General features: G+C 38.5%; 1 protein-coding gene across 4 annotated transcripts in view; it reads right to left on the bottom strand.

The window, feature by feature from the left end:
* Positions 1-13,458, bottom strand: part of NELL1 (neural EGFL like 1) — a 960,090-nt gene that overhangs the window by 724,091 nt on the left and 222,541 nt on the right. For all 4 annotated transcript variants that reach the window (XM_017948552.3, XM_009186422.4, XM_021926833.2 and 1 more), the window contains one exon: positions 9,761-9,857. In XM_017948552.3, the coding sequence (XP_017804041.2) occupies positions 9,761-9,857 (97 nt within the window). The remainder of the gene's footprint in view (positions 1-9,760; positions 9,858-13,458) is intronic.

The following is a 13,458-nucleotide window of genomic DNA, read 5'->3' as shown; positions in this document are numbered from 1 at the left end:
TACACAATGAAATACTATTTGGCCAAAAAAAGAAAATGAAGTCATGTCATTTGCAGCAACATGGATGAAACTGGAGGTCATTATCTTAAGTGAAATAATTCAGGCATGAAAAAGGCAAATATCACAAGTTCTCACTTATATGTGGGAGCTAAAAAATTTGAATACACAGAGAGTGGAAAGATAGAAAGTGGAAAGACAGATAACAGAGACTGGGAAGGGTGAATGGGGTACATGGAGAAGAATGAAGAGAAGCTAGTTAAAGGGTACATACATACAGTAAGATAGAAGGAATAATTTCAATGTTTGATAGCAGAGTAGGGTAACTATACTGAAGAAAATGTATTATACTCAGGCAATGGACACCCTAAATACCTTGACTTGATCACTATACATTATATACATATAACAACATTGACATGCACCCCATGAAATTTATGCAAATCTTAAACATTCTGTGCATGCCTTTTAATGTATACAAATATATATCTCTATTAGACATTAGGTACCTAGAGTATTCTTTCTTGGTCGTAGGAAATACGTACATCCATTTTATTAACTATACTAACAAGCAGGTTTCCTTAGTACTTAAATCAATTTCATTCCCACCAGCAGTGAATGAAGGCTCCAGTTGCTCCATATCCTTGCAAATACATGGTATGGTCTGTGTTTTTAATTTGACCCATTCTGATGGATATTCAGTAGCATCTCAGTTTGGCTTTAATTTCCCTGAAGACTAATCATATTGATACCATTCCCTATGTTTACTAGCCTTTTGGACATTCCCTTTTGTGAAGTGCCTGGTAGTATTTTTCTCAAATTTTTTTATTGGATAGACTTTTTGTTATTGATGTAAAGGGGTCCCTTATACAGTTTGCATAAAAGGTCTTTGTGGGACACAACTGCTTTGAATAGCTCCTCCTATTCCTTGACATGCCTTTTGACTCTCTTAGTCATCTATTTTCATGAGAAAAGTTCCAAATTTTAATATATTTCAATGGATCAGTCTTTTCCTTCATAGCTATTATTTCTTATGCCTTATTTAAAAAGCTTTTTTTCCTACATCAAGGTCATAAAGTATTCTCCTATGTTATCTTTTATAAGCTTTGTCAGTTTAACTTTTAGATTTTGATCTATAGCCCACTTGGAATTGATTTTGCATTACCAGTTGTGTGAAACAGGGTCAACATTAGTGCTTTCCCCATGGGGATATTCAGTTGACCCAGCACACTGTAGTGAGTAGGCTATCCATCCCTGCTATCCTACCACGCTACAACATACAGTTTGAGATTATGTTATTCAGTATATACATCTTTAAAACAGCTTATTGTTATGTGGAGACCTTTTTGAATTGCAGTTTGATATCAGCAGTTTCTCCAGCCTTCTCATGTTTAGTTTGGCCTATTTTTCTTTCTTTTTTTTTTTTTAACTACCTCTCTATCAACATTTATGAGTCCTTAGTTTTTTGTTGTTTCACTGTAAGCAATATACAACAGGCTTTGGGTTTTATGAATTCAATATAATACTCTTATTTTTCATTCTAAGTGTAAATCACTTAATAACAATTGTGAAATGGAATTATATCTGGTATCTTACATTAAATATTTCTCTTCTTATCTTATTTTGGGTTGATGAGGCTTTAAAAAATCCCCTTTCCTCTTATACTTAAATCTCAGAGTTTGGGAGTTAAACACGATTTCTATTATTTTGATGTTGTTTGAATTCCAACATGCAGACTTAAAGTCTAAAGTTAATCAGTTTCTCTATTCTTTTTCTGACCAATACAAGGCTTTAGAGCACTTTAAATCAGATCACCCCTACTATCATTTTATTGCTGTCAATATTTTTTTAAATTTTAATTTTAATTGATTTTTTAAAATTTCCTCTAAAAAAAGAAAAACCACGGGACACATGTGCAGAGTGTGCAGGTTTGTTACATAGGTATACATACGCCATGGTGGTTTGCTGCACCTATTGATCTATCCTCTAAGTTCCCTCCCCTCCCCCCTCACCCCCCAACAGTCCCCTGGGGTGTGTTGTTCCCCTCTCTGTATCCACGTGTTCTTAAACTCCCACTTATGAGTAAGAACGTGTAGTGTTGGCTTTCTGTTCCTGTGTTAGTATGCTGAGGATGATGGCTTCCCGCTTTACCCATGTCCCTGCAAAGGACATGACTTTTTATGGTTTCATTCCTTTTTATGGTTGCCTAGTATGTCATGCTGTATATGTACCACATTTTCTTTATCTAATCTAACACTGATGGGCATTTGGGTTGGTTTCATGTCTTTGCTATTGTGAATAGTGCTGCAATAAACATACATGTGCATGTGTCTTTTTTTTTTGCAATGGAGTCTCGCTCTTTCACCCAGGTTGGAATACAGAGGCACGATCTCAGCTCACTGCAACCTCCACCTCCTGGGTTCAAGCAATTCTCCTGCCTCAACCTTCTAAGTAGCTGAGATTACAGGGATAAGCCACCACGCCTGGCTAAGTTTTGTATTTTTAGTAGAGATGGGGTTTCACCACATTGGTCAGGCTGGTCTTTGAACTCCTGACCTCGTGATCCGCCCACCTCGGCCTCTCAAAGTGCTGGGATTACAGGTGTGAGCCACCATGCCCGGCCTGAGCCACTGTGCCCAGCCGCATGTGTCTTCATAGAATTATTTACATTTCTTCGTGTATACACTCAGTAATAGGATTGCTGGGTCAAATAGTATTTCTGGTTATAGATCCTTGAGGAATCACCATACTGTCTTCCACAATAGTTGAACCAATTTGCATTCCCACCGACAGTGTAAAAGCACTCCTATTTCTCCACAGTCTCACATAGGATCTATTGTTTCTTGGCTTTTTAATAATTACCATTCTGACTGGTGTGAGATGGTATCTCATTGTGGTTTTGGTTTGCATTTCTCGGATGATCAGTTCTAGCAGTTGTCTCTTTGTTCTCATTGGTTTCAAAGAACTTCTTGATTTCTGCCTTAATTTCATTATTTACTCAGAAGTCATTCAGGAGCACATTGTTCAGTTTTCATGAAACTGTGCGGTTCTGAGTGAGTTTCTTAATCCTGAGTTCTAATTTGATTGCACCGTGGTCTGAGAGACAGTTTGTTATGATTTCAGTTCTTTTGCATTTGCTGAGGAGTGTTTTATGTCCAATTATGTGGTCAATTTTAGAATAAGTGTCACGTGGCACTGAGAAGAACGTATATTCTGTTGATTTGGGGTAAAGAGTTCTGTAGACGTCTACTAGGTCCACTTGATGCAAAGCAGAGTTCAAGTCCTAAATATCCTTGTTAATTTTCTGTCTCATTGGTCTGTCTAACATTGACAGCGGGGTGTGAAAGTCTCCCACTATTATTGTGTGGGAGTCTAAGCCTCTTTGTAGGTCTCTAAGAATTTGCCTTATGAATCTGGGTGCTCCTGTATTGGGTGCATATATATTTAGGATAGTTAGCTCTTCTTGTTGAATTGATCCCTTTACCATTATGTAATGCCCTTCTTTTTTTATCTTTGTTGGTTTAAAGTTTGTTTTGTCAGAGACTAGGATTCTAACCCCTGCTTTTTTTTTTTTTTTTTTTTTTTGCCTTCCATTTGCTTGGTAAATTTTCCTCCTTCCCTTTATTTTGAGCCTGTGTGTGTCTTTGCACATAAGATGGGTCTCCTGAATACAGCACACCGATGGGTCTTGAGTTCTTATCCAAATTTGCCAGTCTGTGTCTTTTAATTGGGGCACTTAGCCCATTTACATTTAAGGTTAGTATTGTTACATGTGAATTTGATCCTGTCATCATGATGTTATTTGGTTATTTTGCACACTGGTTGATGCAGTTTCTTTGTAGTGTCATTGGTCTTTATACTTTGGTATGTTTTTGCAGTGGCTGGTACCGGTTTTTACTTTCCATATTTAGTGCTTCTTTCAGCAGCTCTTGCAGGGCAGTCCTGGTGGTAACGAAATTCCTCAGCATTTGCTTGTCTGGAAAGGATTTTATTTCTCCTTCGCTTATGCAGCTTACTTTGGCTGGATATGAAATTCTGGGTTGAAAGTTCTTTTCTTTAAGATTATTGAATATTGGCCCCCAATCTCTTCTGGCTTATAGAGTTTCTGCTGAGAGGTTCACTGTTAGTCTGATGGGCTTCCCTTTGTAGGTGACTTGGTCTTTCTCTCTGGCTGCCCTTAACACTTTTTTCCTTCATTTCAACCCTCGTGAAGCTGATGATTATGTATCTTGGGGTTGATCTTCTCACAAGTATCTGAATGGTGTTCTTTGTATTTCCTGAATTTGCATGTTGGCCTGTCTTGCTAGGTTGGGGACGTTCTCCTGGATAATATCCTGAAGTGTGTTTTTCAGCTCGTTTCCATTCTCCCTGTCTCCTCCTGGTATGCCAGTCAATGGTAGGTTTGGTCTTTTTATGAAGTCCCATATTTCATGGAGGCTTTGCTCATTCCTTTTTCTTTATTCTTGTCTGAATGTCTTATTTCAGTAAGGTGGTCTTCAAACTCTGATGTCCTTTCTTCTGCTTGGTCAATTCAACTATTAATACCTGTGTATGCTTCACAAAGTTCTTGTGCCGTGTTTTTCAGTTCCATCAGGTTGTTTATGTTCCTCTCTAAGCTGGTTATTCTAGTTAGCAATTCCTTTAACCTTTTGTCAAGGTTCTTAGCTTCCTTGCATTGGGTTAGAACATGCTCCTTTAACTCGGAGGAGTTTGTAATTACCCACCTTCTGAAGCCTATTTCTGTCAATTTGTCCATCTAATCCTCCATCCAGATCTGTGCCCTTGATGGAGAGATGTTGAAATCATTTGGAGAAGAGGCACTCTGGCCTTTTGGGTTTTCTGCATTTTTTCATTGATTCTTTCTCATCTTCGTGAGTTTGTCTAGTTTCAGTTTTGAGACTGCTGACCCTTGGATGGGGTTTTTGTGGGGGCCTTTTGTTGTTGATTATGATACTGTTCTTGTCACTTTCTGCTTGTTTTTCTTTCAACAGTCAGGTCCCTCTTCTGAAGGGCTGCTGCAGTTTGCTGGGGACTCACTTCAGGCCCTATTCATCTGATTCACTGCATGCCTGGAGATGTCACTTAAGGAGGCTGGAGAATAGCAAAGATGGATGCCTGCTCCTTCTGGGACCTCTGGCCTCAAGGGACACCAAACTGATGCCAGTAGGATTGCTCTTGTATACGGTGTCTGACAATCCCTGTTGGAGGGTCTCACTCAGTTAGGTGGCACAGGGAGCAGGACCTGTTTCATGAGGCACTTTGTCTATTGGTGGAGTGGGTGTGCTTTGCTGGAGGGAAACCCAGTCATCTAGGCTGCCCAGATTCTTCAGAACTACCAAGAGAAGAGGCTAAGTCTGCTGGTCCACAGAGACTGTGGCCACCTCTCCCCCTAGGGACTTGGGCCCGGGGAGATCTGAATTCTGTCCCTGAGTCTCTGCTGGAGTTACTGGAAATCTGCCTCCCTTGGCTGGGGGAAGGGGGCTCCCCTTTCCCATGTGGCTCTCAGGTAGGCTGCCGCACCACACTGTTCTTCCCTCTCTCCATGAGTCACGCCAGCCTTCTAGTCAATTTTGATGAGAGAACCTGGATATCCTGGTTGCTGGTGAAGGATTCCACTGTCAATATTTTTAACTTTATTTTTCTAAAATTAAGCATCACTGTTATATTTTAATCAAACAATGATAATGGCAATCATTCAGAATAATACTGACTGAGATTTGTGCATGCTGTCAATATGCATTTACTCTCCAATTCTTCTTGAACTATATGTCTTCTTTCCAAGAAGTTTTTAAAATGAAGATCTATTGGTCATAAACTGAGTTTTATTTCTCTACTAATGTCTTTATGTCACACTCATTCTCAAATGACAATTAAGCTTGGTATATGCTACTACATTTGAGAGTTATTTTCTCTCTAAACTTGGAAAACACTTTTTCTACTGTCTTTTGACTTCTGCTTTTACTGTTAAAAGCCAGCTGTTCAATTTGTTATCCTTTTGTGAAAAATTTGTGTTTTGTCACTGGCTACTTTTAAGATCTTCTCTGTGTCTTTGGAGTTCTGCTATTCTGCCAATATATCTAAGTGTGACTGTCTATTTATCTTGATTTGTATAATAGGTTACTCATGTGGCCAAAAATATTCTTCCCTCCTTGCATCCACATCCTTGCAATGTGATATCATGGAGCAGCCCTTTACGAGATGAAGTCTATTTATTTACCCTTTGACTCTGGATTTGGCCATATGATTTGCTTTGGGCAATAAAACATTAGTAAATGTGATCAAGCAGACAAAGCCTTGAAAAGCATTAGTACTTTAGGGATTGCACTCTTCCTATACTTGGAAACCCAGGGCTGACATGTAAATAAGCTGAGCTAGGCCACTGGAGATGAGAGACCATGTGGAGGACAACTGAGGAACAAGAATCAACAGCCAGCCAACCCCCAGAGAGGTGAAGAGGCTCTCAGATCATCCTGCCACCTGCTGGCATGCCAATTAATCACAGACATGGGAGAGAGCCCAGCAAGTATCAGCTTAGCCAGGTCAAAGCAGAAAAAAATTGGCTTCTGAGCTAAATAAAATGGCTGTTCTGATGCCTCTATGTTTTCTAAGTGGCTTCTTAGATAGCAATCAACAACATATACTTTTATTTCATTGTTCTTTCAGTAATGAGAATTAATGTCTCTTATCAAGTTTAGAAAATTCTTACCCATTATACTTGTAATAGTACCCATAAACTTTATCTCTGTTTATTATTTGGAATTTTCAAATATATGTGCATATATAGATATAATATATTCCTTATAATCTTCCTTAATTTTTAAATCTATGTATATAATAATATTCATATCTAAGAAGCTATCTATCTATCTAAGCTATCTAAGAAGCCACTTAGAAAACACAGAGGCATCAGAATAGCCATTTTATACAGTACACATACATATACACACATATTAAACAGATATGTAAATTTTTTTTATATACATATATCTTTGCTATATTTTAACCTCTTTCCTATTTTCTTCTTTTTATCTCTGAAGTACTACTATTAGTTTAATTACTTTAACAATATTTTCCATTTCACAAATGCTCTCCATACCTGTGTCTAATCTGTTTAGCAGGTTCAGTGGGGTTTTTGGTTGTTTTTTTTTTTTTTAATTTCCAACAACTATATCTTTCATTTTTGGAAGTGCTTTTTAGTTCAATTATCCCTGGGCCTACTTATTGTCTCTAGTCATAACACATTCTTTATTATTTTGATTCTTCAAATATTTTAAACAGAAGTTTTTAAAAAAATTTTTTTTAAAAAAACATTCCTTATCCGCTAATTTCATTTTCTGTAGCCCTCTGAGGACTAACTGAGCACTTTTTTCTTTCTTTTCACTGTCACTCATGATAGCTTTAGAGCTCCTATTTTATGGACTTAATCTGTGGGCATCCTTTGAGGTGTACATCAAAAGTGACTTTCTCCAAAGATAATTTGTATTTTCTTCATCAGGACTCCCAAGGTACGTAATCCAGGGCCAGGGCCACTTTAATATACTTTATTGAGTTTCATGGGTAAAGTAAATCTGGGTTTCAAGTCTGCAACCCTTCAAGTGCTGTGGTTTACTAGTTCTCTGGGAAGTATTATTTTTTCTTACCTGGAGATGAGATGTAGACAGGATAGTTTCTGGATTGCCTCCCTCTGCTAGATAGTGGACTGACTGTACTTTAAAAATTTCCATTCCAACACTCATTCATGCATGGGATCTAAGTAATTCCTCCCATCCTACAAAGATGGTTGAAATTTAAGGCTCTAACTGAAATTTTCACAGATTGCTGGTGGGAATGCAAAAAATGGCACAGCTACTTTGAAAAATGGTTTAGCAGCTGCCTGTGAATTTAAACATACCTTTATATACAACCCAATAATCCCATACCCACACACTTACCTAAGTGAAATCAAAACCTCTGTTCACACAATAACCTGTATGCAAATGTTTATAGAGGCTCTATTCATACTTGTTCCAAACTGGAAATAACCCAGATGTCCATTAACTGAAGAATGGACAAACAAAACAAACTATGATACATTCATACAACAGAACTGGAACACTACTCGGCAATAGAAAACAATGAACCACTGATACACACAACAACTTGGTGAATCTCAACATACAAACTTATGTAAATACACACACAAAAAAAAACGATTCCATTTATATAATATTCTGGTAAAGGCAAAACTACAGGGTCAGAAAACAGACCAGTGGTTGCTAAAGGCTTCGGGTGAGGAGGAGGGTTGAATACAAAGGGGGATGGAAATTTTTGGAGGTAAAGAAATGGTTCTTTATCTCAATTATAATGATGATTATAATACAGTGTAGATTTTCCAAAACTTGTGACACTGTACATTAAATGGAATGAATTTTCTTGTATGTAAATTATACCTTAATTTCTTTTTGTATTTTTTTAATTATACTTTAAGTTCTAGGGTACATGTGCATGACGTGCAGGTTTGTTACCTAGGTATACATGTGCCATGCTGGTTTGCTGCACCCATCAACTCGTCATTTACATTAGGTATTTCTCCTAATGCTATCCTCCCCTAGCCCCCAACCCCCGACAGGCCCCGGTATATGATGTTCCCCGCCCTGTGTCCACATGTTCTCATTGTTCAGCTCCCACCTATGAGTGAGAACATGTGGAATTACACCTTAATTTTTTAAAAATTAAAAGGAAGGAACCTAAGGCTCTAAGTTCCTGGTACTGATATCCCTCTGGCTTTCTCTCCCCTCCACATATTTGGTCCCCAAGGAATTCCTTTCATATAAGTACAATGCTGAATTTTAAAAGGTTTTTGGGATATTTTATCGAGCATTATAGACATTTTGAAGCAGAAGGAGTTTTAGAATATCTGGTCTGCCATATTGCCAGAAGCAAAAGTGTGTCATTCTTTTAAAGAACAAGACTGTCTTAAAATTTCACGGCATTTTTAAGTTTTTCAATTTATTTTGTCACTGTATCCTCATGTTTTTGTGAAGTATAATAATGCAGTTTTTTTTTTTAAATTTTTGGATGTAGGAGATACACATGTAGGTTTATTACACAGGTATATTGCATGATGCTGAGGTTTAGAGCATGGATGGTCCAGTCACTCAGGTAGTGAGCATGGTACCCAACAGATAGTTTTTCAACCCATGGCGCCCTCTCTCCTTCCCACCTCTAGTAGTCCACAGTGTCTATTGTTCCCATCTTTGTGTCCGTGTGCATTCAATGTTTAGCTCCCACTTAAAAGGGAGAACATGCAGTATTTGGTTTTCTGTTCCCAGTAATGCAATTAAACCAAAGCTCAAGGAAGCAGAGATTTAGTTTTCATATCTCGACATCTACTCTAAACTGAATTAACATATAATCTGAGAAGGGAAACCAGTTTGAAGATTATCCTAAATCCTTCAGAATTGGGAGGTCAACGTTTTGAGGTCATTTGCATTCTGGATCATCCATACCTGGCAGCAAAGTGAACTGGATAATCTTGGGCAAGTCACTTAACACTCTGCCTGGTTTCAAAGTGCCTACTTCATAAATTATTAGGACAAGTAAACCAGTTTATTCATGTCAAGCACATAGAAAAGCATGTGTCACAAAGTAAGTGTTCAATAAACATTAGTAGTTTTTATGCCATGCCCTTCCCACTAATGTAATTATAAACGCATCTCCAATAACACGGAAAATTGAGCATTGCCTATATATATACTTCAATAAAAAGAACGTTAGTGCTTACTTTGAATAAGCCATGCTTTTGGTTGCGCTGGCCAAGCCATAAATTGATTCCTGGGGGAAGGTTGGTATCTGGAGGGTCTATCACACGCTCATAAATCCTGTAAAGACAAAGAACACAGTTACTAATAGAGAGGCTCAAAGCAGAACCAAAAGGTACATATGCTGTTTGAAGTACGCATGCCATTAGCTGCTGTATGAAGAGAAGCCAGTATGTGGCACACTTTAAATGACAGATAACACAAATGCAGAGATCTAACACTTGGACACATCATCTGGGCCTCTCCTGTTTTTGTCTCCCTTCTGGCAGGGGAGGGAGGAAGAAGGTGACATTTTTGAGCGTCCACTCTGAACAATGAACTGCCCACAAACTCTGCGAGGAAAGTGGTTTGATACACATTATAGGTGTGAAAGCTCAGATTTAGGGATTATAAATGAGTCAACCAAGTGAAGACAGCAGTGAGTAGTAGAGTTGGGATAAGAACCCTTATCCGCCTGGCTCTAAAGCCACTGTACTTTCCTTTGCACCCTGCTATTCCCTGGCTTTGGTTTCTTTAGCTCCTACTCATTTCTGTAGTAATCTGAGAGAATCCTTTAAACAAATAGATTGCAGCTGCCTAGATGATCATGTTTTTAGTCTACAGAACCATGCAGCTTAAGTCATTGTCCAACCACCAAATATTTATTGAGCACTTCTTACCCTCTAAGCTCCATACTAATCAACGGAAAATAGAGCAAGAAACCAGACACGCAAGGTCCTACTCTCATGGAGGAAAAGTAAGGTAAAAATTCTGTATATGAAGAAAATCCTCATCTAATCCATACAGGCACATAACTAATACAGAAGAGGTCAGGGCCCTACCTAGGATCTTTGAAGTTTCTAACAGAGCCTACCAAACAATTAATGTCTCAGTTATTCCACCCTACCAAGGTCCAGTTAGTTAGTCACAAATCTTTTATTTGTGTCCTCTTTAGAAATAATCCCTGAAACCACCCACTGATCATGAGCTTCCACCTCACCCCTGGCAAGCACCTCTCAGCACCGGATGCTCAGAAGATTCTGGATGGGGTGAGATACAGTGATCTGTAAATGAGAACTATGTCCATTTCTTGCTTTCCTGAGTCCTCGTTGAGGACTGAGCAACCGCTGTGGAATCATTCCTAGGTGTGTCCAGAAGTATAGACAGCTCATCAGTCCTCCCTGCTGTGATGGAGCTGACTGCCTCATGCCAGAGGGTGATGTATTCCTCCGGTGGTTCTCACCAGGAAAGTGCGGAAGAACTGAAAGACTGTCCACTTGTGTCAAGGAAAGTGAGTGATTGTGAAGTTGCTGCGGTTGGGAGCTGTCACGCTGCAGCCTTATATCTTAGCTGCACAGTCCATTACTCTACTATTCCCCACTGGAAACCTGCTGTTTCCTAACGATACATGCAAGGTTTTCAGCTGGCAAAGCTCCAAGCACATCAGGTCTTTCTCTACTAATTATCTTTCCATTATAAATGGAGGCTCAAAACATAATCAAGAAAAAATAAGTTTTCCTAAAAAAAGACAGAATGTGTTTTCTTCAAAGGAATCTAACCTTTTTTGTATCTTAGAATGAATGATTTTAGATATAACTATTTGTCAAACCTGCCTTAACACAGGAGCCTGATACATACTGCCTTTAAAATTTTTTTCCTAATATTAGTGGTAAAACTAGAAACAAGGCAAATTTACAACATAGGAGATATGCATAAGTTATAGATCAGCTTGAAATAATTCACTACAGTCATTAAGGGTGATGAATATGCAAGTTGTGAAACAAGGGAAAGTATATACAAAATAATTTTCACTGGAAAAAAGGGAATGCAAAATTATTTATGCCCTATAGAGATAATGAGGCACAAACGATGTTCAATGTTGGTAAATACCAGAAGAGTCCAGAGACAAATGGAAATCACTGTATTTGGGTGACGAGGCAGAAGCATAATTTCTATAAGGTTATTTTACTAATAAATTGAAAATGTCGAACTATTTACCTTAACCTCAATTTTAAAAGTTTTGCCTCTGTCACAGTTAGACGAGTTTTCAATTCAAAAGTTTATTTTACATATTCAATATGCTGGAAGATAAGCTCCAATGAGCAGAGTAGGCCCTTAATCAATATTTATTAAATGCATGAATTAATGAAGGAAGAAACAATCGAAGAGATCAACTTCCTATGCTACCTTATCTTGCAAAGCATAATAGCTCCGTGTGCCTCAGAAATAGTTGAAGAAGCAAACATCTGAGGTCTACCACCATCAGCTAAAGCAGGGTGACCCAGGGCACATGTGTCAAAGTGGTGTTCTCATGTCCCATGTCACACAGCCTCCGCAAAGACACCATCTTGATGCCAAGGAAGGTCTGCCGGATACTGCCTTCCTGGCAGCCCTGCCAATCTGTTCCAAGAGGCAGTCTGCATTAGGGAATTCTGTGCAGCAGGTGGAATCAACAAACTGGATACAGATGTATCAACATGAAGAGAGTTTAAAAACAGTATTTTTGCTCAAGCCTGTAATCCCAGCACTTTGGGAGGCCGAGACGGGCGGATCACGAGGTCAGGAGATCGAGACCATCCTGACTAACACAGTGAAACCCCGTCTCTACTAAAAAATACAAAAAACTAGCCGGGCATGGTGGCGGGCGCCTGTAGTCCCAGCTACTCGGGAGGCTGAGGCAGGAGAATGGCGTAAACCCGGGAGGCGGAGCTTGCAGTGAGCTGAGATCCGGCCACTGCACTCCAGCCTGAACGGCAGAGCGAGACTCCGTCTCAAAAAAAAAAAAAAAAACAGTATTTTTTAAAAAAGAAACCTTGCTGAGGAGGGAGGAGGAAATCTAATCATGAAGAAACATCAGATAAACCTCAATTGAAAGACAGTCCACAAAATAACTACTTGTGGTCTTTAAAATGTCAACGTCATAAAAAATAAAGAAAGGCTAAACAACAATTGGAGATTAAAAGAGATTTAAAAAGACATAAAAGCTACATGCAAGATGGTATCCTGGATTAGATGCTAGGGCAGGGGGAAAAATCCCATAAAGGATATTATTGGGAAAATTTGAATAAGATTTGTAAATTATGTAATAGTATTTTATTGATACTCCATCTCCTGATTTTGCTAACTGGGCAGTATATACTTAAGTGAATGTCTCGTTCTTAGGAAATAGGCACGGAAGTATTTAGGGGTAGAGGGTAACAATGTTTACAACTTAACTCTCAAAGGGTTCAAAATAACAATACTGTTTGTGTGTATATATATATATAAGTATCTATGAATACACACTTTCTCTTCCTTCCAAATAATGCAGAATCCTGGCAAATATGATTGTTCCTTGTATCACTCTTATAAGTTTTCTGTGAGCTTAAAGTTATGTTAACATTAACAGTTTAAAAAATAGAGGAAAAAACCAATAAGGTCCATAATGTATGTAAACTAAAAATTCACACATGCAAAAACAATATTATCGATTAGCTAAGGAAACTCATACAATTTTCCTATCACAGGCCTGGTGGGAATGGTGAGGCAAGAAAAAGGTGAATGAATGAACAAGAAAGGTGCATGGCACAGACTAATGCTGATAAGATAACACAAACTAAGAAACTGAATTATCACATTCCTACATGTACCCCTACAGAAGGGAAGCTATACATGCCAGCCAAAGTAAAATCAGAATCTTAGC

Source organism: Papio anubis, chromosome 12 (assembly GCF_008728515.1).
Source record: "Papio anubis isolate 15944 chromosome 12, Panubis1.0, whole genome shotgun sequence".
NCBI lineage: Eukaryota > Metazoa > Chordata > Mammalia > Primates > Cercopithecidae > Papio > Papio anubis.
This window is presented reverse-complemented; position numbering and strand designations above follow the sequence as displayed.